Source organism: Thermobia domestica, chromosome 7, assembly GCF_964235325.1.
Source record: "Thermobia domestica chromosome 7, izTheDome1.hap1.1, whole genome shotgun sequence".
Taxonomy (NCBI): Eukaryota; Metazoa; Arthropoda; class Insecta; order Zygentoma; family Lepismatidae; genus Thermobia; species Thermobia domestica.
In genome coordinates this window covers 237,096,811-237,122,267 of record NC_137460.1, presented here as the reverse complement: position 1 = coordinate 237,122,267, position 25,457 = coordinate 237,096,811, and the positions used below count along the sequence as shown (strand labels likewise).

Below are 25,457 nucleotides of genomic sequence, written 5' to 3'. Positions count from 1 at the left end.
TCAGTGTGCTTTCCCGTACCTCCCTCAAAAGAGGAGGGAGAAGTCGTTGCCAAACTGAATTATTTCACGGACTTCGCTGTCCTCTATCTTGTTAACCATTTTAAGTAGCCTATGATCTTCACTCGTCAAGATCAAGCGACTGAATGACAAATTTGCAACACAGCTGAGGTAATTCACTTCTTTTCCGTAAGCAAAGGTAGAATTTCCTCCGTCAGAGGGTGGCGGGGATGGGGCCGAAGTATAGTTCGCATCGTTTCCGAGGGCATAGACGAGATAGACAGGCTCTACCTACTCATATTAGGATCATGCTAGTCGGTATTATAAAGTTGTAATGTTAGAACGTCCATTATTTCATATAACGAACGAAAGCGAATTTTTAAAATTGTTTTTAACAAATTTCTCGTATTTTGAAAAAAAGCAAAACTAATGAAGAGCAAATTTTTCTACATAAATCTCAGACCATTCTTGCATTAGGACAGCTAATTCACCAATCGTACCGCACGTAATGCAAAAACTACCAGAAATCTATCCACAGTTCAGTGAACAACTCATAGTAGTATACAAAGAAAAAAATTCTGCTTGTTTCCAGGGGACATAGTGAAAAATATGCAGAGATGGTAGTTGTAGTTCTATATTTTCGTTTGTTTCCTTGGCTAAGGTACAGCTTTTATCATCTTTGGGAGTCTGAGGTGACAAATTCTAGACAGTAAACCTGTCTCTTATTTCAACTTGTTTTAAGTAGAAAATTATTGTATTTTGGTGAATAGTCAACATTCGACATTTTACGTTACGTAATCTTTATAGCAACATATCTAGTTAACGGATATTCTTCCTGCCAATTACTACACAGTAAAACATTTTATTACCATACTCTTATGAAACCAGTTACTAGAGTATGGAATACCTAACGTAAACGACGAGGTGATTATTACTACTTTTTCGAATCTCTCCGGAGCTTCTATGGTAACTTAAAAGTTTCTTTATGATTGAAAAACAAAAATTTTGCAATAAATTAAAGGAATGACTATTGTCACTGGCTTAGTTGAATCATTAGTTTGATACTACACATTTTGATCAGTAACAACAAAAGTTTACTAACATTTAAATCTCTCTGAATCCATTTACAGTTCAGTGTTCAGGTCTCACATCGTTTTACACTTCAGTTTTCAAGTTAATACTATAACAGGAAGAAGGTTACTAGAACTTATGTTTGAGCCTATGATGACGGCATCTCCGAATGAAGAAACGGAAAAACAAATTCCCAAGCAGCGAAATGCCTTTCACATATGCCTCCTACTGTAAAACCCTGGTAATTTCCTACAACAAAGAAGGAGTAAGAAGAAGTTTAATTTGATTGAGGGAAAGTTATGAGCCACAAAAAGATTAAGCTTGTAAAGTATTCAAAAACAGATTTAATTATTAAATTATGCCACATGAGCCAAATTCCAAATACAAAAGTAGACACCGTGGATATTCACGTCCTCTGCCAGTCAAAGTGAAAAACTGATTTTAATATCTCAACTTCGTTACGTAATCCCTGATGGTGTATACAATTGAGAATGATTTTGAAACTTTAACAAATAACAATAATTTCTTATGATGAGTACAGGCTTGAATTAGTTTACATGTCAAGATCTGTAACATCGACTAAAATTATTTATCAACAGACCGCTTTACCCTCCCAAAACTATACAAAGGAGAATCAGAAAAAATCTCGGGCACCCATGCGAACCACAAGAAATTTACGTACGTATATATATATAAACATGAGCATTGTGGTCTCAACACACAGTATGTGGAAAGTATTGATTCTCAGACCACGCAAGACTATCCTGAAACATACAATTTACACAACATTTTATAATTACAGTACCGTGAAATATATACGCGACCACGAGCCTCAAATTGTTATTCACCAAAATACAAGAGATTTTGTGCTTATGAAAAATATCTTTTAAAAAAAGTTTTAGAATTTGTTTCTTACATTATTCATTCCTAACAAAAGAATGACATGTGTCATACATGTGTTTCTTTTCACCTATATAAAAGATAATTCTCACATTCCTAATCATCTTAAGGTTAGACAACACAACATTACAGGAATATACCAGGGTATCAACAGGTAGACTTCAATGTATTCGAACTCGTGTGAATTCCACGGAATATTGCATGTAGGATCGGGGTAACGGAACAAAGAATTAGGTACAACATCAGATAAATACAAATTCTGACACACACAAAGCATACATTTGTTTTCTCTCTAAATAATAATAACAATAATGTTGATGGGAAATAATTAAAGCTGCTGTATATAATTTAAACACCATTCACATGTCTCACGCGCACGCGCACATCGCCACACACAGTATTTCATCAACAAGGTTCATGCTTGTCTATTTTTGAATAACATTAAGTTTCATAATTCTTCTCGCATGTATTTGGGTTTCAGTTCCTCTATCCTGTTGATGTAGTCCGTCTTCTCGATACAGCCTTCGCAGTCTTCGTCCCAGTTGTTCAGAATCTTCTTCAAATCACGGACTTTCAATTTCTTCAAATCAACAGTTTTCAGGTCGATCTGCTTGTCTGTAGACGGGAAAAAAGCAAAGAATGAAAATATTCATTACAGGTTACTGTTTAGCATACAAAGAAAAACTGCTGAACTTTTATTACTGTACAGTAAAATACTTAAAATCTGGCAGCTTTGTATTTTGGAACTATAAATATCTGAGTATCCTTCAAGTTAAATAGTTTCCAAAAGAATCATAACAGCGGCCTTATAAAGGGTTATTCAAAAAGCGTGCCGATTTTGTTACATCAAATTATGAAATTTACTTTCCAAAACACACTAACAAAATTCATAAAAATGTTCATCACACATTTCAGGTATGGTGAATGACGTCGGGTATATGACCTCTGCTGCGCTGGTATGCAATAACTGTTCGTCAAATTCGCTATGACTGCCTAACAGCCACACTCATGAACCACCGCAATGTTTTGCTCAGAACGACTACTATGATTACCAGGGTTGGCTGGTTTAAACCAAGGTGGTTTAAACCAGCTGTTTAAAAAAATGGTTTAAACCAAAAAAAACTAAAAATGCTTTAAATCGTGTGAACTTCATGGTGACGTTTCCATATATCAAACCATCCGCATTACGTTTATCTACTTTTCACCTTTTAATCAAGGGGTCCCGTGTATAATTCTCGGCCGAACCACAACCCATCTTTCAAGCGTAAACCAAGTAACGATTCGAGGTGTCCCTTTAAGCGAAAGTCTTCTCCGTGGTAACCTTGGTATTTCATAAGGATGTTAAGCCTAAACATACGAAATGAAACCAAATTATATATTTCTACTTGAATGAATGCCTGTTTTATAAAGAAGTATGGTTGTTTAAATATATTGACAGAAATTGGCAAAATTTATGAATTGCCTATGTAGCTTCCAACATCAACTTGGATTTGACTTTAATTTTACTGAATGACATCTACATGCCAAATCTGTAATTTAAACACCTCAGTTCTGGTGTAATGATTATGATACGTTGACCTTAAAATTTTACATACAAATATATTTAAAGTAATTACAGGATTTTCCCAATGGCTAAGGCGGGAGTTTCCCGATTTATATATAATTCTGGTATAATGTTTTTACTTATGTAACTATCTTTTTGTCCTTCTGAAATGATTCTTGACAATTATATTAACGAGTATGTAAAGATCAGTACAACGTATCTTTATCAGGAGCCCTTCGTGAGTGAGTCGGCAATCGCATTTGAGACCAATTAGTCCCGGTTCTGTGTCCAAATGGACAATTTCTCTTGGATGTAAGTCGAGAAGCGGTTTGGATTCCGCTTTAAGGTTGTGACCCCTTCCAGCATAACCTTGTTGCATAATAACACCAAGGCGAAACAAACTCATTTCTGTTCATATCTAATATAAATACAGAGAGTAAATTTAAACAAAACAAAACAAAACAAAACAAACAAAAAAAAAAAAAAAAAAAAAAAAAAAAAAAAAAAAAAAAAACCTGGTTTAAACCAAAAAGAAAAAAAAAATTGGTTTAAACCCAAAAAACCTGTTTGTTCTTTTCAATAAAAACCATGGTTTTTGCCAACCCTGATGACTACGCCCAGAACTTTTAATGTTCACTGTATAACTCGTACAATTTTTTTCATAAATCTGCGAATTGCTGATTCATTCGGTGCATAATTTCACCCTAGAATCGCGCGAAGTCACCTGACAGTTCCTGCATAACTTTCTCCGTTCTGATAAAAAGCCTTCACAATTAGCACACGTTGCGCTATAGTAAGCTGCTGAAAGGCTAGACACAGACTGAAGAAATGCGAGAAATTCAGACTAAGGCGACAATCGGAATGTTTGTGGGTAGGGCAATACTACAAAACAATGTCGGCAACCGAAACAAAAATTTGCCAGACGATCTGAAACTGGCGCGCTTTTTGAATAACCCTATATGAACTTTACTGTATAATTGAGTTTTAGTTAATAATATGAGTGCAAACTCCAACTCCGTTGATTGCTGCCAGATAAACGTGTTTACGCTAATAGTTACATAACTAAGTTTGTGTTTTTTAATGATTATGGAAACAATTTATTATTTACTACTTGAACAGAAAATTAAAGTGAATAAAATGTAAGAATAGAAGAAGAGCCTACGAGAATCGCAATGTTAAGTGACTCCCGGCCTCTCCCGCTAATAGTACACACAAAGGAATTGTTATTACATTGTTCTTTCACAAAGAAATCGCCATATATATTATTTTCTACATAAGCAATCAGTTTACGAAAAAAAATCTAACTTTGAAGTCTTGCACCATTGAAAGTTTCTTTTTTTTATCATCCCACAATCATGAAGGGAGGTTAAGGAAGATGGTGATAATGGTGCAATGAAGGCAGAGGAAGGAAACAGGAGAATCCCGAGAAAATCCATGCGCATGGTATATCCAGAAAGTTCACTCTGCGAGAGCTGGGGTGGAACCAAGAACCCCATGCACCAGAGGTGAACGCTCTACCACTGAGCCACCGCGGCTCCAGAAAGTTTATAACGTGATTCAGTCTTCATGTAAGAAACAACCTGGTACACAGTCATAGTTTAAGTAGCTAAAACTTTTCAGTAAAAAAAATTAAAGAGATACAAACAATGGTATTTGTGTTTCCGCTCATCTTTTAATAAACTTTATTTAAAATATATCAACTTCTGTATAATGACAAATATGAATTAAAATTTTATAGCCTGATCAAAATGCAAAGAAAACCCTGAGCAATGCACTTAAAATAAAAGTGATTCAAGAATTATGTCGTACACAGTTAACTTGAAACACGTTTAAAATTTAAAAAAAATACTAAAAGAGCATAAATTTGCCACCATATTCTAATCCTGGTTGATGTGTAACATAATCCCGTTTCTATAGACACGCGTTCATACATTCTCAGAAGATACTGACCTGGTTTTATTATTAAAATCCTACGCAAAGCTCAAATTATTGATTGGTGTGTTGGTTATCTTTCACACGAAATCACAAAATTGCTCTCGAGATTTCTAAGTTGCATCAAAGTGCAACAAAAATATTTACCATCACTTTTGAAATAAAATCATAAGTAAGTAAAAGTTATGATTTATGCCCTATAAAGTTTATCCGAAACTGGCTACTGAATAGCACTATACCAAACCTTTTGATTTAACACTAACACGCCCAAAGAGAATTTTGATCCCATATAATTTGGTACTTGTCATTTAGAATTTTCCTATGATTTGAATAACATTCCAGTGGTAATCTCAGGGGAATGTTTTAACACCACAAAAAATTAAACGAAAACTAAATTTATAAACTACACTCAATCCCTCCGTCCAGATGAGTTGATATGCCACACGAACTTCAAATGTTATAAAATCTAATTTAAATTATTGTAGCCTAATAGTGTTACCAAACGTACGACAAGAGTATCAATATGCGTTCCTACCTACTCCAAAGACCTTTCTGCCACCTTTTCATGCCTTTCACTAAATATACTATTCTTAAGTAGCATTTTCTTTCGTGCTGCGATTTCCTATCAACAAACCAAATCATTTAGTGTAACAGACCATTTTGTGAACCTAAGCCTGCTCCAGCGCCATCTGCTAGCTACCGGCAGAACTTCGTCCAGTCTAGAGGTGAGCACGTGTTCAGAGGGCTGCGACGCCCTGTTCCTAACAGGCGCTAATGGCCGTCACGTCTTGTTTTCACGTAACTCCCTAGTTTGCCTCACAACGCTGGGTGGACACCGAAAATCAGGAAGCACCGTCCGGTTATTGAACCCGGAACCACGCGGACATGAGTCCAACACTAACCACTAGACAACAGTGTTCCCTGATTACCTATCAACACTAACGTCTGAAATTAAAAATGACAAAAACCTACATACCATAGCGCAAGTCACAGATCTGTACATCCTTCTTCTTAAGTTTCTCACACACTTTATCTGGAGGCATTCCCCACGATAGAGGTTTCGAGAGTTCACCCAGAATACCGGTTGCAGACTCCTCCAGGCCTCCTAAATAATAGCACTGAAAGTAAAACACAGACATCACACGTAAGTTACAACGGAAATGCAAAAATTAACAGGCATTCAGATGAAAAATATGTGTTCAATGCACAAGGGAATTAAGTCAAGTTTGCTGGTCATATTTAATTTTAAGCTCTATCTGAAGCTCCTCTTACAGCTTAAAATATGAGTGTCCAGACATTATAAATAATCCTTATAATGTATATATAAAGAAAAAGTTAACATTTACATGTACTTACGCGTACCGTACGAACTTTGGCTCTTTTTCTCAAAACTTTGGTAACTGGACCGTATTCCTGTGTGCACTGAATGTTCCATATGCAGGATCCAACTATTCTGACTATTGCTGGTTCACTGATATCTAGCTACTTGACAGGCAACAAAATTACAGAAAATTGTTCGTAATACGCCAATTGAGAGATTTAACAGTTATAGTATCTATCTATTAAAATGCTACAATAGCAATTAAAAGCGCCTGAGCTCCAACCTATAACTTTGGGTTTCAAATCTTTCATTTACGGTTATGTGTGATTTCACGTTTAACACAGACAAACATTGAGTATTTGTACTTCAAATAGTCTAAATTAGTTAAATATTTCTTTTCCATAAAGTTTATGATATAAAATTATTGTTCAAAGACTTTGTATTTTAATAAGCCTTCTCTAAAATCAATGCATGTGAATTGTGCTTCCATCTTCCGAGTTCTTTTAAACTATGTTTATATGTTTGTGGTCAATCCTTTCGACAATGAGATCTCAGAAACTACAGGATCTAGAAAGATGACGTTTTCACTGATCGATTGGAAATTTTGCGTAGATTGTCCAGGTCTAACTGAATATTAAAAAAAACATGGCCATTATTTCTTTATTACATTTTTTAGGGTACACTGGAAGCGTTGAAATTAAAAGAAAAAAAAACTTAAAGCATCATATCCTATGCGTTATACATTCCAACACCACAATGTTGTATATTGGGGTTGTATACGTTCCATGGCCAAATAATAGTGAAAAAGGAAGGATAACCATTTCTCGAGTCTAAGATAAATCTTTATTTATTGAGTGTTTTGCACAATGAAAACCATATATAACTGACATTATAATTAATTGTATATGTAATGTATTTGCTTATTACATACTGCATGCAAGAAGAAAACACATAGAAAACACATACAAGAATTAGAAACTCCAACCGGAAGTACGCTTAAACCTTGCAAACGGTGCGAGATATTGAGAAAAAATAATCGAAAAAATCTCCCCTTTATGATACCCCCTTGCCGATTTTTTTTCAAATCAGGACGCCTTTCACTTGTGTCTGTAAAGGGGCATGTACATATGTTGTGAGGAATGAGAAGGAGATTTATGCTCATATGCGAATGATGCGCTGTGTAGAGAAGCGCAGGTTCAGCTAGTACATAAGTGAAAAATAAGATTTAAAAAAAAGAAAAGAAAGAAAATTACAGCTCCTGTCCCATCTAGAACTAGTGTCAGAAATAAATAAGTTAAAAAAAGTGATATTTTTGACACTTTCGAACTGCCATCATTCAGTGCGCAATCCAACGTTTACAGCGAAAGGGAATCTTTAGAAACAACTCTCTACAAAACACATTCCATGGTTCAATAAATCAATTAGCACGACGAACTTCTTGTGAATTAAGAATAACCAACAGTTAAAAACTTATTCACAACTGAAATCAATCTTCTGTCACTCCCCAACAACAAATATTACGAGCTGTGTTTAAAAAGTACGGAACCTTTGGTTAGCAAAAATATATTTATTGATTTGGAAATCCGAAACACTAATTTCGTTCGAAGCAGTCTCCTTGATAGTGCACACACTTCTTCCAGCGCCCCCTGCCATTGTCGGAAACGCTTCCGGAACGCAATTTTTGGAATGGTGAGTAACTATGCCGTCGCATTCTGCATGATTTCTTCCGACCCAAATCGGGTCCCTTTTAGTGGCATTTTCAGCTTGGGAAATAACCAAAAGTCACATGGAGCCATGTCGGGTAAGTAGGAAGCCTGACGTCACAATTTCTCCTTACTTCTGATGAACTCATTTTGCTTTCTTTTCTGTCGAGTTTTAAGTCTACCCATTTACTATTTGGATTAAAGAAGATACACTATAACCATGTAAAACTCTTGTACATTGTAAATCACAAAGAAATAACCAGAAATACTCAGGGCAAATCTGGAAGCAGAAATTGAGATCGTATTGGATGATTTTAATGTACTATCGATATTATATTTCCATTGGAATGGATAGTGCAAGAACAGTGATTATATGAAAATATATCTCAATACGCAAGAATTACGCAGATGTCTTCTTTTAAAAATAAGCAGCTGGTTTATACAATAAAATGAAATGAAATCTTTTAGTTCTACGTCAGACGGCTATGCTAAAGGAGACTGTAATAATGAGAAATTAATGAAATGGTAGAATAAAGAAAGTGGGAGGAAACGGGAGAACCCCGAGGAAACCCACGCACACGGTATTTGTCCAGCACAAAGTTCACTTGACGCGAGCTGGGATCAAACGAAAGACCCGATGCACCAAAGGTGAACGCTCTACCACTGAGCCACCACGGTCCCCGTTTATACAATATTTTGCCTTCCTTTTTTAATACGAAAAATATGAACTTTAAGATTAAATAAAATTGGGAAACGAGGAAAAAGTTTTAAAACTCCGCCAAATACGGAAACTCCCGTACAATATGTGAAAGTTAAATTGGCCTTTCTAATATCGCCCACAAATACAATCTCAACTAAATTTAAAGAGGAAAATGTGGTCCAGCTGTCCATTTAGCAATATTGATGTACTTACAAATCTGTTGTCCTTTCCCTTGGTGTCCTTGCAGAATTCTCGGAATTTTTGTTCTATAATCTGTGGCTTACTTTTGTCATCTGACGAAAGATCTCGACTAAACCTGTCCACAACACTGATACAAACTGCAAGAGCAACAGAAATTACTTTTAACCATAGAAAAATCACAATGTAAAATGGAAAAGTGATAACTAATTATTTAAATATATATATATATATATGTATACAGTGGCGGATCTAAGGGGGGGGCTATAGGGGCTATAGCCCCCCCCCCTTGACGCTCAGGTATACACTGGATAAAATGGACTTCAATCCTGCTTTACACTGGATAAAACGGCAAAATATGGTTTAGCCCCTCCCTTGATCATATCCTGGATCCGCCCCTGTATATATATATATATATATATATATATATATATATATATATATATATATATATATATATATATATATATATATATACAGGGTGGGCCATTTTAATTAATCCACGGAAATATCTGAAAAATGATAAAACATAGAAGAAATGTTTGAAGTACACGTTGTATATTGCTAAGGGGGAAAACCATTTCCGCCAAAAGTATCCCTCTCCACCCCCCGGAAATGGGGGTAACAGGGGGTAACTTTGAAATGTCAAATGGGAACATGGGTCGAGTAATACCTCGTTCGAAAGGTCTTGGAAAACTAAGTAACGCTGTACCAAAATTTGTTTCATATGGAGCACCAGTTTAAAAATGGCCGCCACGATATAGTTGGGAAACTCCAGTAGCCGTAGTATGAAAACCATGGGAGGTAAATGAATGGAACAAAATTGAAATACGTAAATATCATAGGGAATATCGAATGGTGTGGTCCCTGTGATCCCAGTAGAATCCCTGAAGGGGTTTTGGGGTCTAACTTCAAGATTTCAAATAGTAACATGAGTCGAGTGGTACCTCGTTCGATAAATCTTGCAAAATCCAACATCTTGCAGGAGAAAACGATTGAGGTGAAATGGCAGTGTTCTCAAAAGGCCGCTGAAACATAGTATCAGTGTCAGAAAATTTTGCTGTAGCTATTCTAAAAATTCTATTGAGTTTTCAATATTCCGATGCACAATTTCCTCTAGGGGGGCGAGAGCCCCCCTTGCCCCCCTTATGGGCGCCCTTGACTGTGGCCATCCGCATTAACTGAGTGCACTATTTCTCTATCCCTGAAGTCTGCCTTCCAAACAGCATTGGGTAGGTCAAGCGTACACCCGAACCGTTGTCCGGTCGGACATTGAAATATTGAAGTTAGCTCACAAGATCCCTTCAGGGAAGCCACTGGGATCGCAGGGGTCACATCATTCGATATTCCCTATGATATTTACGTATTTCAATTTTGTTCCATTCATTTACCTCCCATGGTTTTCATACTACGGCTACTGGAGTTTCCGAACTATATCATGGCGGCCATTTTGATACTGGTGCTCCATATGAAACAAATTTTGGTACAGCGTTACTTAGTTTTCCAAGACCTTTCGAACGAGGTATTACTCGACCCATGTTCCCATTTGACATTTCAAAGTTACCCCCCGTTACCCCCATTTCCGAGGGGTGGAGAGGGGTACTTTTGGCGGAAATGGTTTTCCCCCTTAGCAGTATATAACGTGTACTTCAAACATTTCTTCTATGTTTTATCATTTTTCAGATATTTCCGTGGATTAATTAAAATGGCCCACCCTGTATATATATATATATAACACTAACTACCGAGAGTATCCATATGCACACTACCCGTGATGTTCGTATGTCAGCAATGGAAAATGTAATATTTCTTGCCTGTCAAGATTTTCTTTAATACAGGGTTACTCAAAAAGAAAGAACAATTTCAAACATTTATTTCTTCCAAACCGCAAAAGCTAGAAACATGATTCGAACGTTACTTGATTAAGAAAAGTTTATAACTTAAACAGCCCGGATAGAAGTTCCAATCACGGCCGCATTGGCGCTGTTTGTCTGTAGTGAAATGGCGGCGTCACCACAGAAGAAGTCTTTTTGTGTGCTACAATTGGCAAAACTTGAGTCCATTGTTGCAGTTCAGCGAGCATTTCACCATCAATTTAATAAACAACCGCCGCATCATAAGCAAATTTACGAGTGGCATCGAAAATTCGTAGAAGATGGTTGCATCTGCAAAGGGAAAAGCACGGGACGTCCACGCACATCGAACGAGAATATCAAGCGTATTCGTACACTTTACGAAAGGGGCCCAAAGAAATCTACATCACGAGCAAGCAAAGAACTTAACATTCCTCAACCAACGGTATGGCGAGCTCTAAAACATCGTATGCACATGAAGCCGTACACACTGCAGTTATTGCAAGCATTGAAAGAGATTCACCCTCCCAGATGAACGTCTTCTGTGCGATATCTGTAACCAAAGTTTATGAGCCTTTCCCCTTCACGGAGAAAACTGACACGATCAACCTATCTAGACATGCTTCAAAACTGATTATTTCCCCAACTTGAAGATGATTCAGATTACTTCATCTTCATGCAAGATGGTGCCCCGCCTGATTTCTCTAACCACATTCGACATTACTCGAATGACACCATTCCAGGACGACGGATTGGACAAGGAGGAGCAGAAGATCAACTTTATCGCCGGTGGCCTCCCACGTCTCCAGATATCACTCCGTGTGATTTTTATCTATGGCGTTACGTAAAAGACCGTGTTTTTATCCCTCATATGCCTGACACTCTTGAAGGTCTACGACATCGAATTGTTGAAGCTGTGAATTCGATAACTAGAGACCAGCTGTTTCGTGTGTGGCAAGAAATGAGCCACCGTTTTGACATTTGTCGTGTAACACGGTGCTCATATTGAATGCAGACCATAATTACTAACAATAAATTGTAAACTTTTCTTAATCAAGTAACGTTCGAATCATGTTTATCTTTTTTAGTTTGGAAGAAATATATATTGGAAATCTGTTCTTTCTTTTTGAATAACCCTGTATAATTTGTTTGAAATTGGTACTTGAATGTAACTTTTGATACGAATGAAATAATATATATTGCAATAGAAGTAATTTTATATGATATACAAGTGGTCATTCGGATAGCCTCAGCAAGGAAGTTATTTTCAGTCTATTTCACCCAAAACATGAAAGTCTTTGTTACTTACAGACTTTTTAAAGGAAACTACCCTTCCATTATTATTATTATTATTATTAATAATAAAACCTGAAAGATGTTACCAAATTATTAACTAGGAATCGCTTTTCGTATTTTCGTACTTCATCCAGTGCTAAGGAAATTTCGTCTGCTGGGTTTAGCAAATGTCTCATGATATGAAGAGGTATTGTTTTGAAATGAACTGTACATTCCGTGCCAAGGGTATCCAACTGAATAACCTTCTCAGTTCTACGTGCAGTTTTCATTGCCATTTCAATATTACTAAAGCGATCTTAAACACTGACATTTCTATAACCTTCCAGGGGTATCTCTGGATACCCTCAGCATCCAGATTTGTCAAGGATAGAAACAATGAGAAATTGTTAAATCAGTTACCAGTATAAAGTGATAAATACACAAATATATCTTTTTAAAAAAAAAAAAGAAACAATATGGTATGATAGTGTACAAACTTACATTAATCCTCCAGGATATAGAAGGCATACTATAAATACAACTGTAAGTGTACGATGAATTTAGTGCATGAAGACAATAAAATAAAAACGCCATCACCGCTTAGATAAAACTGATACGTAAGAAAAAAAAATATGTAAGCAAGCAACAAACGTCGCCTGAGGATACAAATTCCTTCTATCCTAAATATCACAGAAGAAAATATAGTTTCTTAAAATTCGGAAACAAAGGGGTAAGCTTGGAATTATGAATATATACTCTTTATGGCCATCAATTATTAGTAAGGAGTATTATTGCAGGAAAACATACAAGTTTAAGTTCTTCATGTCTGTTAACCTTACAGCGAATAGTTTCAAACTGTCGAAAGCTTTTGAGCACATGTTTTCTTTCCAGAACTTTCAGGTAAGACAATTAAGCGATTGGTCTATTAGCAATGTCTGGAACTGTTCCCTTCCAGATGGTTACTTTGTACATACTGAAAGTCACTACTAAAGTATCTAGACTCACGCATGATCACAACTAGTAAAACTCAACGTTTCAAATTCAGTCAAAAAACTACAAGTCAGCAAAATTGCATACGGAGATGTACCATTTTCTAATAGCACACAGTTTAACACATTGAAATTAGTCATTTCAACGGTGACACTTTTTTTTTTTTTTTTTTTTTTTTTAATATCTATTTCTGCAAGTAACGTACAGACTTATCCCATAATTACTGTATCAATACTGGTTTAATAAGTGTGAAGTAGCCTATGTTCTAAACAATTGACTTACCTTCACATTCATCCTTCTTGAGCGCAGATATTTCGAAGGTGAGAGCCAATATGGCTATCGTTATAAACACTATGTTCAACTGCATTACTGTCATTTGTTCCTGAAACAAATAATTTATATTAATCTGATGCTTTGCGTAATACGTAATATATTAACAAAGTAAACAAGTTTTACGAAGTCACTTAGCTGTAAACTAGTCGTCACAGGACTGTCTGATACACCACCCTCTAGTATTAAAAATCTAAGAGTTAAATTCTTGCAAAAGGTAAACGATCTGAACCCACTTTCTAATTTTACATCTCTCCAGTGCTCTTTCGACACAAGAAATACTACTGACTAATGTATTTCATTTAAATACCATACTTGACAGTTCACATATACAAATCATGATTAAGTAGTCCCAAAGTAGTAGTAGTAATTGGTTAATTAGCTGAGAAATATATTTCAAATTAAAATTGCAAATATGCAGTCATAGAGAAATAAAGTACCCAAGTGCAGAAGAGTGGAGCACTATACAGAGTTACTTGCACACACATATTTGTAAACTATTCACTATAGCTTTGGAAATTCATTATCGCTAATAAAACTCCAACTGACCACAACAATATATATATATATATATATATATATATATATATATACATACTGCTTTCGCATGCGAGCATATCAACCTTGTTTTCAAGTTCCTCGACAGAGACGGTGTGCTTAGTTTTAGTAACTGAAGGTAGGCGATGTAACGATATCAAGGAATACAGATAATTGAAATTAAATTTCTAATACGTCCTCTGTTTACGCCCTTTAGGCTAAAGGAGATGGATAATATATGAACAACATCCATATACTGAAACGCTTTGTTTATGTTTGTCTATAGTGTCTGTAAAGGGACATTTACAGATATCGTGACGAAGTGGGAAGGAGATTCATGCCCATATTAGGATAACGGGCCGTGTAGACAACGCACGTTCAACTAGTTATTAAAATTTTTGTTATCACTATACGTACTAATTCACAAGTAGGATTACCAATACAAACGCAACCTACAGTAAATACTTAAAATACATTCCACATTGTATTCATTTCACTCCACTTTGTAAAAAATATTTGTGAAACCGAAGTTCTTCATTACTGAAGTCGTCGAAGGCAAAAAGTTTTGGTTGTCAAAATTAGGAATGTAAAACATAACATAATACGTGGATTATACCAAGAATATAAAACCCTCTTTTGGATTTCTCGGCCATATTATATGTATTAATTAGTCTTAACAAAATATGCCAAATGGTGTCTGTCAAAGAATCTTAGTTTGTACTTATTGTAACAGAGTGGCATTTTTCAATGAAATGCTTTGTGATGCTCTGAAATCAGGTTAGGACATGAAATTTTAGTTCTCAATCCACTAGGCAGATCAGTGATCAGAATCGCTTCCTTGTAATTCAAAGGTGAAATAAGTAAAGTTCAAATGTATATCGCTAAATAATTGGTTGCCAATAGTTATCTGGCGAAAGAGGAAAAACAAGCCTTATAGCCTTCAGCTCGAGCAGTTGGGTGTGGAAAAGTCTTGCAAATAAGACCTTCGAAGTGTCATTGGGACAAAAGATCACTTTCTTTTCTTAACCTGTATGTAAAATACTTACTGATAAATGATATGGGTTGCATCTTAATTATAAAATTACAAGCTGAAGATAAGCTTTAATTTTATATGTAAAATAGTTTCCTAAATACAGTCAGCTCTAAATTTACAAAAATAGATCGTTCAAGGACTCTGCTTTAAGTGGAATGTATAGATCACTCAACAGGAATTGAAAAATTTACACTTGAAATCGCCAAAAGACATTGTGACGGTGGCCTCATAAAGCGAAGATACACGGAGGGCACCCAGGACAATGTAATCATGTCAGAGTACCACATGGTCAGAAATTAGATTACCAAACATCCTCCTATGTACAACATGTTAAAACAGTACCAAAAAACACTACTGTATCAAAGGAACTCTATATATTAAATATATTAATTTGGAAAGCTAAAGCGTACGTTCAACGATTATTGGCTTATCAGCACGAGGCCACATAAGAAGTGGAAATGTAAGATCCGGACCATATAACATCCTTGGAAACAATCCACGATATATCATGCTAGGGAAAGCTGTGACTGAATTGTGTTATTTAGCAAAAAAATGGTGTTGGTGTAGCTTTGGCACACAATAGTTTGGAAGATTTACAGAAAGTTCAACAGATTGTATAAAATGACACTTATAAGAAACAAATATCTGCAGGCCACAGAATTAAACACAAAGTTAAAGAGCTGTATTTCAGGTTTACATGTGTAGGTTACTACTGTCGATTGATAAAACTAATGCATATGAAAGATTACTATCAAATGCTATTTTTCACCGGCGATGTGTTCCTGCACATTGTACAGAAGCTGCATTTTATGTTTAGAAATGGAGCGTTACTCGTATGAAACCATGACAAGTGCTACTGAAACTTTTATCATTGCCCAAACCCACTTTTTATACTACCCAAGCTTACGCGTATACGCACCAACGCTGACTGAACTGCTCCTTTGGGACGCAACTCCTTTGGGCCCACCAGCTTTGCCCTACCCTGGCTCGGTTAGAAAGCATTAGTGCTTTTTAGTGGCCACTTGGCACAATTTGTGTGTTTTGCATTGTAGTTTTTATGCCATATATCCCGAAGCCGAATTTATACCCAAATCGTCAAGAATTGTAAATTTTCAACAATTATTTCTGGGATATCCCTGACTTTTATCTATGCCAAGTGAGATTTTTATTTTGCCCAGCGCAAATATTTTAGGAGATAAACTACCGGTAATGAAAGAATATCTATCCAACAATTATTTCGAGTGGTGTGTCAAAAGTAAACCTGCACACAGAAAATTGTACTAGGCTTAGTATTTTTAAATAATACGAACAATGAGAAGAATCATGTGAACTTCATATAGTAAACTAAACTGATTTACTGTAGCCAAAGTATTTATTTACTGAATAAGTCAGTCATAAGATGAAAACCTCCACATTACCAGGGTTGGCAAAAAACATGGTTTTTATTGACAAAACCAAAAAAACCAGGATTATTTGGTTTAAATAATTTACTCTATGTATTTATATTAGATATGGACAGAAACTAGTTTGTTTCGCCTTGGCGTTACTATGCAACAACAAGGTTATGCTGGAAGGGATCACATAAGCTTTAGGCGTAATCCAAATCGCTTCTCGGCTTCATCCAAGAAAAATCGTCAATTTCGACACGAAACCGGGACTAATTGGTCACAAATGCGATAGTCGACTAACTCACGAAGGACTCCTGATAAAAATACGTTGTACTGATCTTTACACAGGCCTATTGTTAATATAATTGTCAAGAGTCATTTCAGAAGGACAAAAAGAAACAGTTGCACAAGTAAAGACATTATACAATTATATATAAATCGGGAAACTCCCGCCTTAACCATTGGGAAAATCCTGTTATCACTTTAAATGTATTTGTATATAAAATTTTAAAGTCAACGTATCATAATCACTACGCTAAAACTGAGGTATTAAATTACAAATTTGGTATGTAGATATATCCAAGCTGATGTTGGAAGCTGCGTAGGGAGTTGATAAATTTTGCCAATTTTTATCAATATATTTAAGCAACGTTGGCTTCTTTATAAAACAACAGGCATTCAGGCAAGTAGAAATATATAATTTGGTTTCGTTTCGTATGTTTAGGCTTAACATCCTTATGAAATACCAAGGTTATCACGGAGAAGACTTTCGTTTACAGGGACACCTCGAATCGCTATTTGGTTTACACTTGAAAGATGGGTTGTGGTTCGACCGAGAATTGAACATGGGACCCCTTGATTAAAAGGTGAAAAGTACATGAACGTAATGCAGATGGTTTCATATGTGGAGACACCATGAAGTTAACACGATTTAAAGCATTTTTCGTTCTTTTTTTGTTTGGTTTAAACCATTTTTTTTTTTTTAACAGCTGGTTTAAACCAGCCAACCCTGCACATTACAGAATTATTTAACTGCAATTCGTTTGATGACCAACCATACATTGAATATAAAACCGCTTTCTCATTCCGATGTGTACGTATTTTCGGTCCGAGATTCCCAATTCTGATTTGAATCTCCATTCCCCCCTTCCCCTCTCTTATCTGACTACCACTACACGTCTTGTTTCTGTGCACCATTTGCCATTTCATTTACCATTAAATGTAAGTGCACAGATTTACAACAATTAAAATAGAAGAACGAACACTTTAAAACGGAAAGAAAACTCAATATCCAAACAAGCACAATCCGCGCATATGAATCTTTTAGTAGTAAACAATCACAAAGTTTGAAATTAAAATTCATTACCTCAACTTTTATGCTTAAGATGAAAACGGGAGGATAGAAACAAACTATGATTTCATTCTTTTTCGTTGGTGAGGATCTCAAAAACATTACTATAACCTAAAATAAAAAATGGTGAACTGGAGGTAAGTCGGAAGCTGATCGCCCGCCTGGGTTGCGATAAATAGCGTAATAAATAATACGGAAATTTAAAAATCATAAAAGGATAGGTTAGAGTAAAGTAAGGCAGAGATAAGTAGGGTAGGGTAGGGTCGGATTGAGTAAGCTTCGGGTCAGGACAGGACAGGATTTAGATTTCTGGGCTTTCGGAATCGATGGCCATGTCAGCCCGACACACATGAGGGATGACGTCCCTCGGCGAGCACACTATCCGGGGAAAGGGAAGGAAGGAAGCAGGGAATCGAACCCAGGATTGCTCGCATCGTAAGCCTTAGTAAAGTTTGTACCCATTTTGTTAAAATTAATGGTGTAATCCCTCGCCTCTGCGTAAGAGTACCAACTGGACTGTCTTTGTACACCTGCAGCCATGTTGAGAATACGAATGCTCGTTAGTTTCACACAATCAAAGCATGCGGTGAACTTGCGCATAGTTCTTTCTCCTTACCAAATAGGTTTATGTTTATAATCGCTCATAAAAAAAATAATAAACAACTTTTGCTCTCCTTAAATATTATCAAGGACACAAATGAGCAAATTATTAATTTCTTGCAGGCAAATTTTCAAAACCTTACAAGAAGCTTTGGAACTTATTCGATATTTCAACCAATAACGGGATGTAACCTAAATATACACTTAAAAATATGTTTCGAGGGCATTACTCGAGCAGACGGCTGTACCAAACTTTGACACATTTTACATTTACAGGTCAGGATAGAGCTTTGTATTTCTTTTGGAAAAGCATTCACATTACTACTTGTATATTGACTTCAGGAGGCTCAGTATAAATACAGTGTGGACGTATGACATAAAACACGAACCAATTTGTGCTAGGTAGCCACTAAAAAGCACCAATGCTATCTAAATAAGTCAGGGAGAGCAAGGCAGGGGTTGCATCTATAGTCTGCACGCGCATCAGCGACAGGAATTATACGCATAAACAGAGATAGTGGAACAGCACACTTAGACATTCACTATCACTCAAAACTCATTTCAACATGCTGTGCACTGACCGTAGGCCTAATTATTTATGGCTGATATTTAGCATCTCCCCCAATCTTGCACATATAAGATTTACAGTGTGTTACTTTACAAAAATATAGGTGAGCTAGGGAATGCTAGCGAAGGGAGTTAGAAGCCCCCAGGGCCATTGTACTTCTACCTTTATCACAATTTAGACAAAAACAAGGTACTCGGTTCTGGAACCATGGAATGAGTTGGGGAAGATACTAAATGTTATCTTTATTTATATTCACACACTCACTCCTTCACAAAAAAAAAATTTCATATTATATCTTACCCATAAATTTTCCATTTGGTAGAACCGTCTGTTCGAGTGAGCCAGTTTAAAGTTCTCTGCAAACAGTGGATTGAAAAATAACAGAACGACACGACTCACTTCTAAAACTACGATTTCGAAGGGTCAGACACTCTCAGAAAATGACCAAAGTCTCGAAATTTTCCAGAAGGTTCCCTCGGACCTTAATTGTCTGAAATAACAAAGCTGCTATGTTTATACTATTTTTTTATAGCTTTGCCATCCTCCAACTAATTTCTGAACTTCCTTTTAAGAAGCATCGACACTAGTTCACCCTGGGACATTCAACTTTTTATGGTCCAACACACGTAAACATCATGAAACGATTTTATGCTAATGTTACAGTTCTGTCCAAATCGAGATGCTAGTGTGCCCGAAAAGATGTCAGATCTAGCACCACTATGCTAGAAATAGTAACGGTGACCCTTACCGAGAACCGACGACTGTAACACACTAAGCATTAAAAGCAAAATAAACATGCCGGCATCATACCTTTTCTACGCATGCAAATGTATCTTATAAACGAAATGAAGTACAATAACCTTTTCAGTAAAGGAAAAAATACAATCCAGAATCTTTGATTACAACATATAACATGCGAACTGACTTGAATAATGCTCAAGTTTTAAATTATTATTATTATTACTAAATAAAATATCGTAATTCAATAATTTTACCAATTGTCTTGTTAACTAAAAATTTTACTATACACATGATATCTAGGTACTCCTCATTACACTACGAAGATGTTTTGTCTCACTTACCCTCAAAACTTCTGTACGTACCTCACTCTACTTACAACATAAATACATGAAACACACCGCTAAACACCATCCACGTTGATTTGAGCCGACTGTCAAGCACAAGATACAGCTGGCGAACTGTGATTGGTGAAGACGTATATCCGCTTACGTCACTTCCACATGGACGTCATATGTATCGATACGTGGAATACTCGATTCTAGAAAGTTCGATTTAGGTAATCGAATATACGGAACATATTCCATAGAAGTATGAAGGAAAGAGAATTAGTGGAACTTGGGCTTGGGATTAATTTCGTACCAGCCTCCGTAAAAATTACGGAACGTTGCGCAACGAAAAATATGCAAAAATAAGGTTACTAGAGAACAGGTTGAAAATCAATTATAAGAGCTATACCTATTACGCAAAATAACGTACAGAATTTGCGTTCTGTTGACTAATGAATGACGAGTCTATTATTAAGCAAATACAATAAAAGAGGAAAGAATATTAGTGACAGGGGCGTAACTACGGCTGACTGGACTGGTAGAAGTTCATGGTCCCACTCGTGACTTAGTACATTTATATGCATATGTTCTTATATTTTTCTCAAGAAATTAATTGTAGTATTAAAGAGAGTAAACACACAGTATTCATATTTGGTCTAGGAATTAATTCGTGCGGGTGGACAAGAGATGGCGCAACGAACGGAGCGTCCCACAGTTCCGTGTATCCACACATGTGTTGCAAACCCCTGTCATCGCGTATCGTTCGTAGTATAGGGCAGTGGATTAAAGCGTCAACAACACCAGTTTGTAGTTAAGTGAACATGGCGCAATTTGTGCCTGATAAAGTGTTTTTGCGGGGTGTCCTGCTGCATTACTTTAACATGCAGAAAAGTGCGACTGAAAGTCATCGTATTTTGGTGGAAGTGTATGGTGACCATGCTCTAGCTGAGCGAACGTGTCAGAAGTGGTTTGCACGGTTTAGAAGTGGTGATTTCGGCTTGGCAGACCAAGAGCGAGCTGGACAGCCAAAAAAATTTCAAGACGAAGAATTGACAGCATTGCTCGAGCAGGATTCGTGTCAAACGCAGGAACAACTTGCAGCAGCATTAGGAGTTGATCAAACAACAGTCTCCAAACGCTTGAAAGCCATGGGAATGATTCAAAAGATGTCACATTGGGTTCCACATGAATTGAAAGACAGAGACGTTGAAAGACGAAAAACCATTTGAGGAATTGCTGCTTCAACGACAGAGCAGAAAGGGGTTTCTGCATCGAATTATTACGGGTGATGAGAAGTGGATCCATTACGAGAACCCTAAACGAAAAAAGGCCTGGGTGAAACCAAGTGAACCAGGTCCATCACAACCAAAACGAGATATTCACTGTGCAAAGGTTATGCTGTGCATATGGTGGGATATGAAAGGTGTGGTGTACTATGAGCTGCTGCAACCGGGTGAAACTATGAATGGAGAACGTTATCGACGACAATTAATGCGTTTGAAGCAAGCTCTGGCCAGAACACGACCAGAATGGGAGAACAGACATGATAAACTTATTGTTCAACATGATAACGCTCGCCCACATGTCGCAAAACCGGTCAAAACCTATTTAGAAAATGTCGGATGGGAAGTTTTACCCCACCCGCCGTATTCACCAGACGTTGCTCCTTCGGACTATTACTTGTTCGATTGCATGAACAACGATTTGATTGGACAGCGGTTTACTTCTTCAGAAGATATCGAAACATGGGTCTCTGACTGGATCGCTTCCAAGGATGAGGACTTCTTTCGCCACGGAATCCGTACATTGCCTGACAGATGGGCGAAAGTGGTGGCTAGCGATGGACAATATTTTTCTTAAGGTATTTATGTATTTTGTGTTTGTACTACAGCTTCAATGTGTGCGTACCAACCGCACGGATTAATTCCTAGACCAAATATCTATAATTAGCATGTTATTCTTAATACGTTGACTGCCATGTGCATCACTGATGATTCATAGCGGTCTTACTTTGCGGAACCGTGTGCATCGAATGTGATTGACAGGTTTTGTATAGTATGAAGCTGTTTGAATTACCGGTGCTACACAAGCTAGAGGTTTGCACGGGCCGGAAATTTAGCCCGGATCCGGCCAGGCCCGGCCCGTGAATTTATAATGTAAGGCCCGACCTGAGTTCGAAATATGTTTTAGCATTTAAGTTCAGTCCGGCCCGAGCTCATGTGATAATCAAATGAGCCCGAATTACAGGAACTTAAGAATTAACTCAAAATTAAATTTTTATTTACAGCAATTAGAGGTTTAATTTTGAAGTTGTACTTTAAAAGTTCTCCAGAAAGAACGCCCAATAAATTTCGTTGTACAGTATATTTACAAACTTAGGCCCGAAACAACCCGAGAAATATGGTTGTATATTTAAAGGTTTACGGCCCGAGTCCGGTTCGGGCCCAAAATCACATATGCTTTGTAGGTCCGAGTCCGGCCCTTGGGCTGGATCGGGCTTAAGTCCGCGGGCTCAGCCCGAGCCCGTGCAGACCTCTAACACGAGCACATAGGTTTACATGGTGAAATACATTTTTGCGGCCTTAGAAAGTTGCTTGGTGTTCTTGATTCCCGGCTCCTGGAAGCTTCCGAAAACGAGGTACTGAACTAATATTTAGATGAAATTGGACAAAAAAAAAAAAAAAAAAAAAAAAATGGAATTAGCCATTCATTCATTCATTCATTTCGTCTTTTTAATCATACATATTGCACGATTACGTGCGTATGAATAAGATTCGTCAAAGGTACAAATATATAAAATACGTAGTAATGACAAATACATACCTATTGAATAAACTACTATGCTACATCTACGATATAAAAGCAGTACAAAACAATATATATTTCCATAACTATCAATAGACAAATTCACTTACATATCTAAAAATTCATTTACAGAATAAAAGCAGTGCTGCAGCAGATATGCTTTCATTAACCTCTTGAACTCTCCTTTTTGTTCTGTCCTTCGGATATACTGAGGAAGTTTATTGTACAAAATAGTACCCATAAAGATTGGATTCCTTTCATATAACTTAGTGCAGTGCTGTTTGCTGGGGATTTTATCCTTACACCTGGTATCATATTTATGTGTTAAGTAAATCAATGTTGTTTTTGACAAAGAGCAGCAGTCGAAATATATAAAGAGAGGGTAAAGGCATAATTTTAAATGGATATATCGCATTTCAAGGGGCCACATTTTATCATCTCTTTCAATCTTCAATAAGAAAGCAAAAGTCTTCCTTGTGCTCATCCAACCGAGGAATGTCGTTGAAAGCAATCAGATAAGAAATTTTGCAGATGTCCACTCAGCCGTGGACCCAACACTTCCTGTTATCTTTCGATCAGCGTTTTTCTTCTAAGATCACTAGAAACATTCTCCAAGGAAGTGATTCCTTGTCACGCATTAAAAATAACAGGAAATCACTAACTAGTTCATTTTTAAAATACTGATTCCATTTCACAGGTAGTGAGGTATATAAAGACACAATTATATAGGTATATGAATCTCCAAACTTCACTGCTATTCCAGTTAAAGTTGTCTAGTATATGTTTCAAATAAATATTCTTGCTTTGAATTTCTTATTGCTGATCATTGGGAATAGTTTATAAAAGTGTGGAAATGTATGGACGTTAAAGTTAGAGCTTTACATTGATTGACATAGAACAAAAAGCGATAATACATGGCTAGAAGCTGTATTTTTAGAATTGAATCAAATTCTCAATAAAATATATCATCTCTACTTGTTAACATTTCTCTAAAACCGATCATTTTTGAAATTCGCTAGTACCTTTGATTTCATTATTGATTTCCATTAAGCAAAAACAACGAGAGATACCGAGAAATGTTTTCCTGGAATCGATTAAACGTTCCAACAATAAATGCTATCTACTCCGTTAACCTTCTATTGAAACCGGGAGTGTTAAAATTAACAATTTCTAATTTTAACGTTGATAGCCGTACCATAAAAACGGTAATAGATAGGGACGAACGGTTTTTGGAAATCGGTTCAGCGTTTCAAGGAATCATATCATTTGCGCTCGTAGCACTCTATAAAACCGGAAGAGAGTAATTTTTCTTACTTCTTCCGGTTTAAAATGTGATCACCGTAGATCAAAAACTGTAAAATATAGCGAGTAATGACTTTCTAATACATTTGGGAGGGCAGGGAAGCAATTCTTCCTGCTTAAGTTTGAGAAATACATTTTTTTAAAATGTAGCCTATACTAATATATAACAAAAAACGTCAAGCTCTTGTCGGAGCATAATCTTGCCTCTCTGACAGAATCTGAAATGCCGCCACTGTTCTCATATGGATTCAATGTCCCAAGAAAGGAACGTATTTATTTCTCTATCCTCAAAGTTTTACATTAGTTACACTTGTCTATATGACAAGCTGTTGTGGGCCCTGTAATAAGACAAAAATATTTACTTTCACAATTTAATGCACGTTAATCACATCTCAGGTGCGTTTTAATCTAAATATATAATATGTATTGCACTTTCTAGAAATCAGTTTTCCTTAGTTTATTGCCAATTAGACTAGTGAATAAGTTTTGAGTTCCTTTTTCAAATCGAAGTATTGCTTTTTTTTCAATGCCAACTTCCGTCTGCTCTTGTATTGTAACTCCGAAAACTTGGATATCCCGGACCCAATGAGATCCGGATCCGGATCTTGTCGGATCCGGACCTAGAACCGGACCTCGGATCCGAATCTCAGATCCGGATCTCGGATGTGGGTCCGGATCTCGGATCTGGATCCGAAATTCGAATCTCAGATCTTGATTCGTATCCAAACCTACATCTGAAATTGTGATGATAAAATTGAATATCTAAAATTCGTTAAAACTTTTTTTCGGATTCACTAATATAATAGGTTGCTGTGCTTTTAAATGTTTCCATAACACGTTTGTGCTATCTTTGTTCTTTATTTTATTTTAACCTTGTAATGTTCTTTACATGTTGCACTTTCTGACGAAGTCTACTAAAATGTTTCCAAGTTTGATTTCTTCCCATTTCAGAGTATAGTGAACTGTCTGAAAACTGATGTAAATGGTAACAAA

The 25,457-nt window shown here is 36.5% G+C and overlaps 1 protein-coding gene across 3 annotated transcripts; it reads right to left on the bottom strand.

The window, feature by feature from the left end:
• Window positions 1-615: 615 nt before the first annotated feature.
• Manf (mesencephalic astrocyte-derived neurotrophic factor) lies at window positions 616-20,533 on the bottom strand. Of its 3 annotated transcripts, none has more exons than XM_081766018.1 (5): window positions 20,394-20,533; window positions 13,766-13,865; window positions 9,381-9,505; window positions 6,420-6,561; window positions 616-2,583 (listed from the first exon to the last, which is right to left on the bottom strand). In XM_081766018.1, exons 2-5 carry the CDS (start codon window positions 13,857-13,859, stop codon window positions 2,417-2,419), a joined length of 528 nt encoding a protein of 175 aa, XP_081622144.1. In that variant the 5' UTR covers window positions 13,860-13,865; window positions 20,394-20,533; the 3' UTR covers window positions 616-2,416. The 3 variants fall into 3 exon arrangements, with proteins under 3 accessions (XP_081622144.1, XP_081622143.1, XP_081622145.1); XM_081766017.1 differs by having other exon boundaries at window positions 20,373-20,525; XM_081766019.1 differs by having other exon boundaries at window positions 20,408-20,521.
• Between the last annotated feature and the right edge of the window lie 4,924 nt (window positions 20,534-25,457).

What these genes read in the sequence shown, in the direction of transcription:
- Manf (XM_081766018.1), bottom strand. Translation starts at nt 13,859, where the DNA reads ATGACAGTAATGCAGTTGAACATAGTGTTTATAACGATAGCCATATTG. An exon ending in CAAGAAGGATGAATGTGAAG is followed by an intron (nt 9,506 to 13,765) that starts GTAAGTCAATTG and finishes TTGCTCTTGCAG; the next exon opens with TTTGTATCAGTGTTGTGGAC. An exon ending in AGGGAAAGGACAACAGATTT is followed by an intron (nt 6,562 to 9,380) that starts GTAAGTACATCA and finishes TTTTACTTTCAG; the next exon opens with TGCTATTATTTAGGAGGCCT.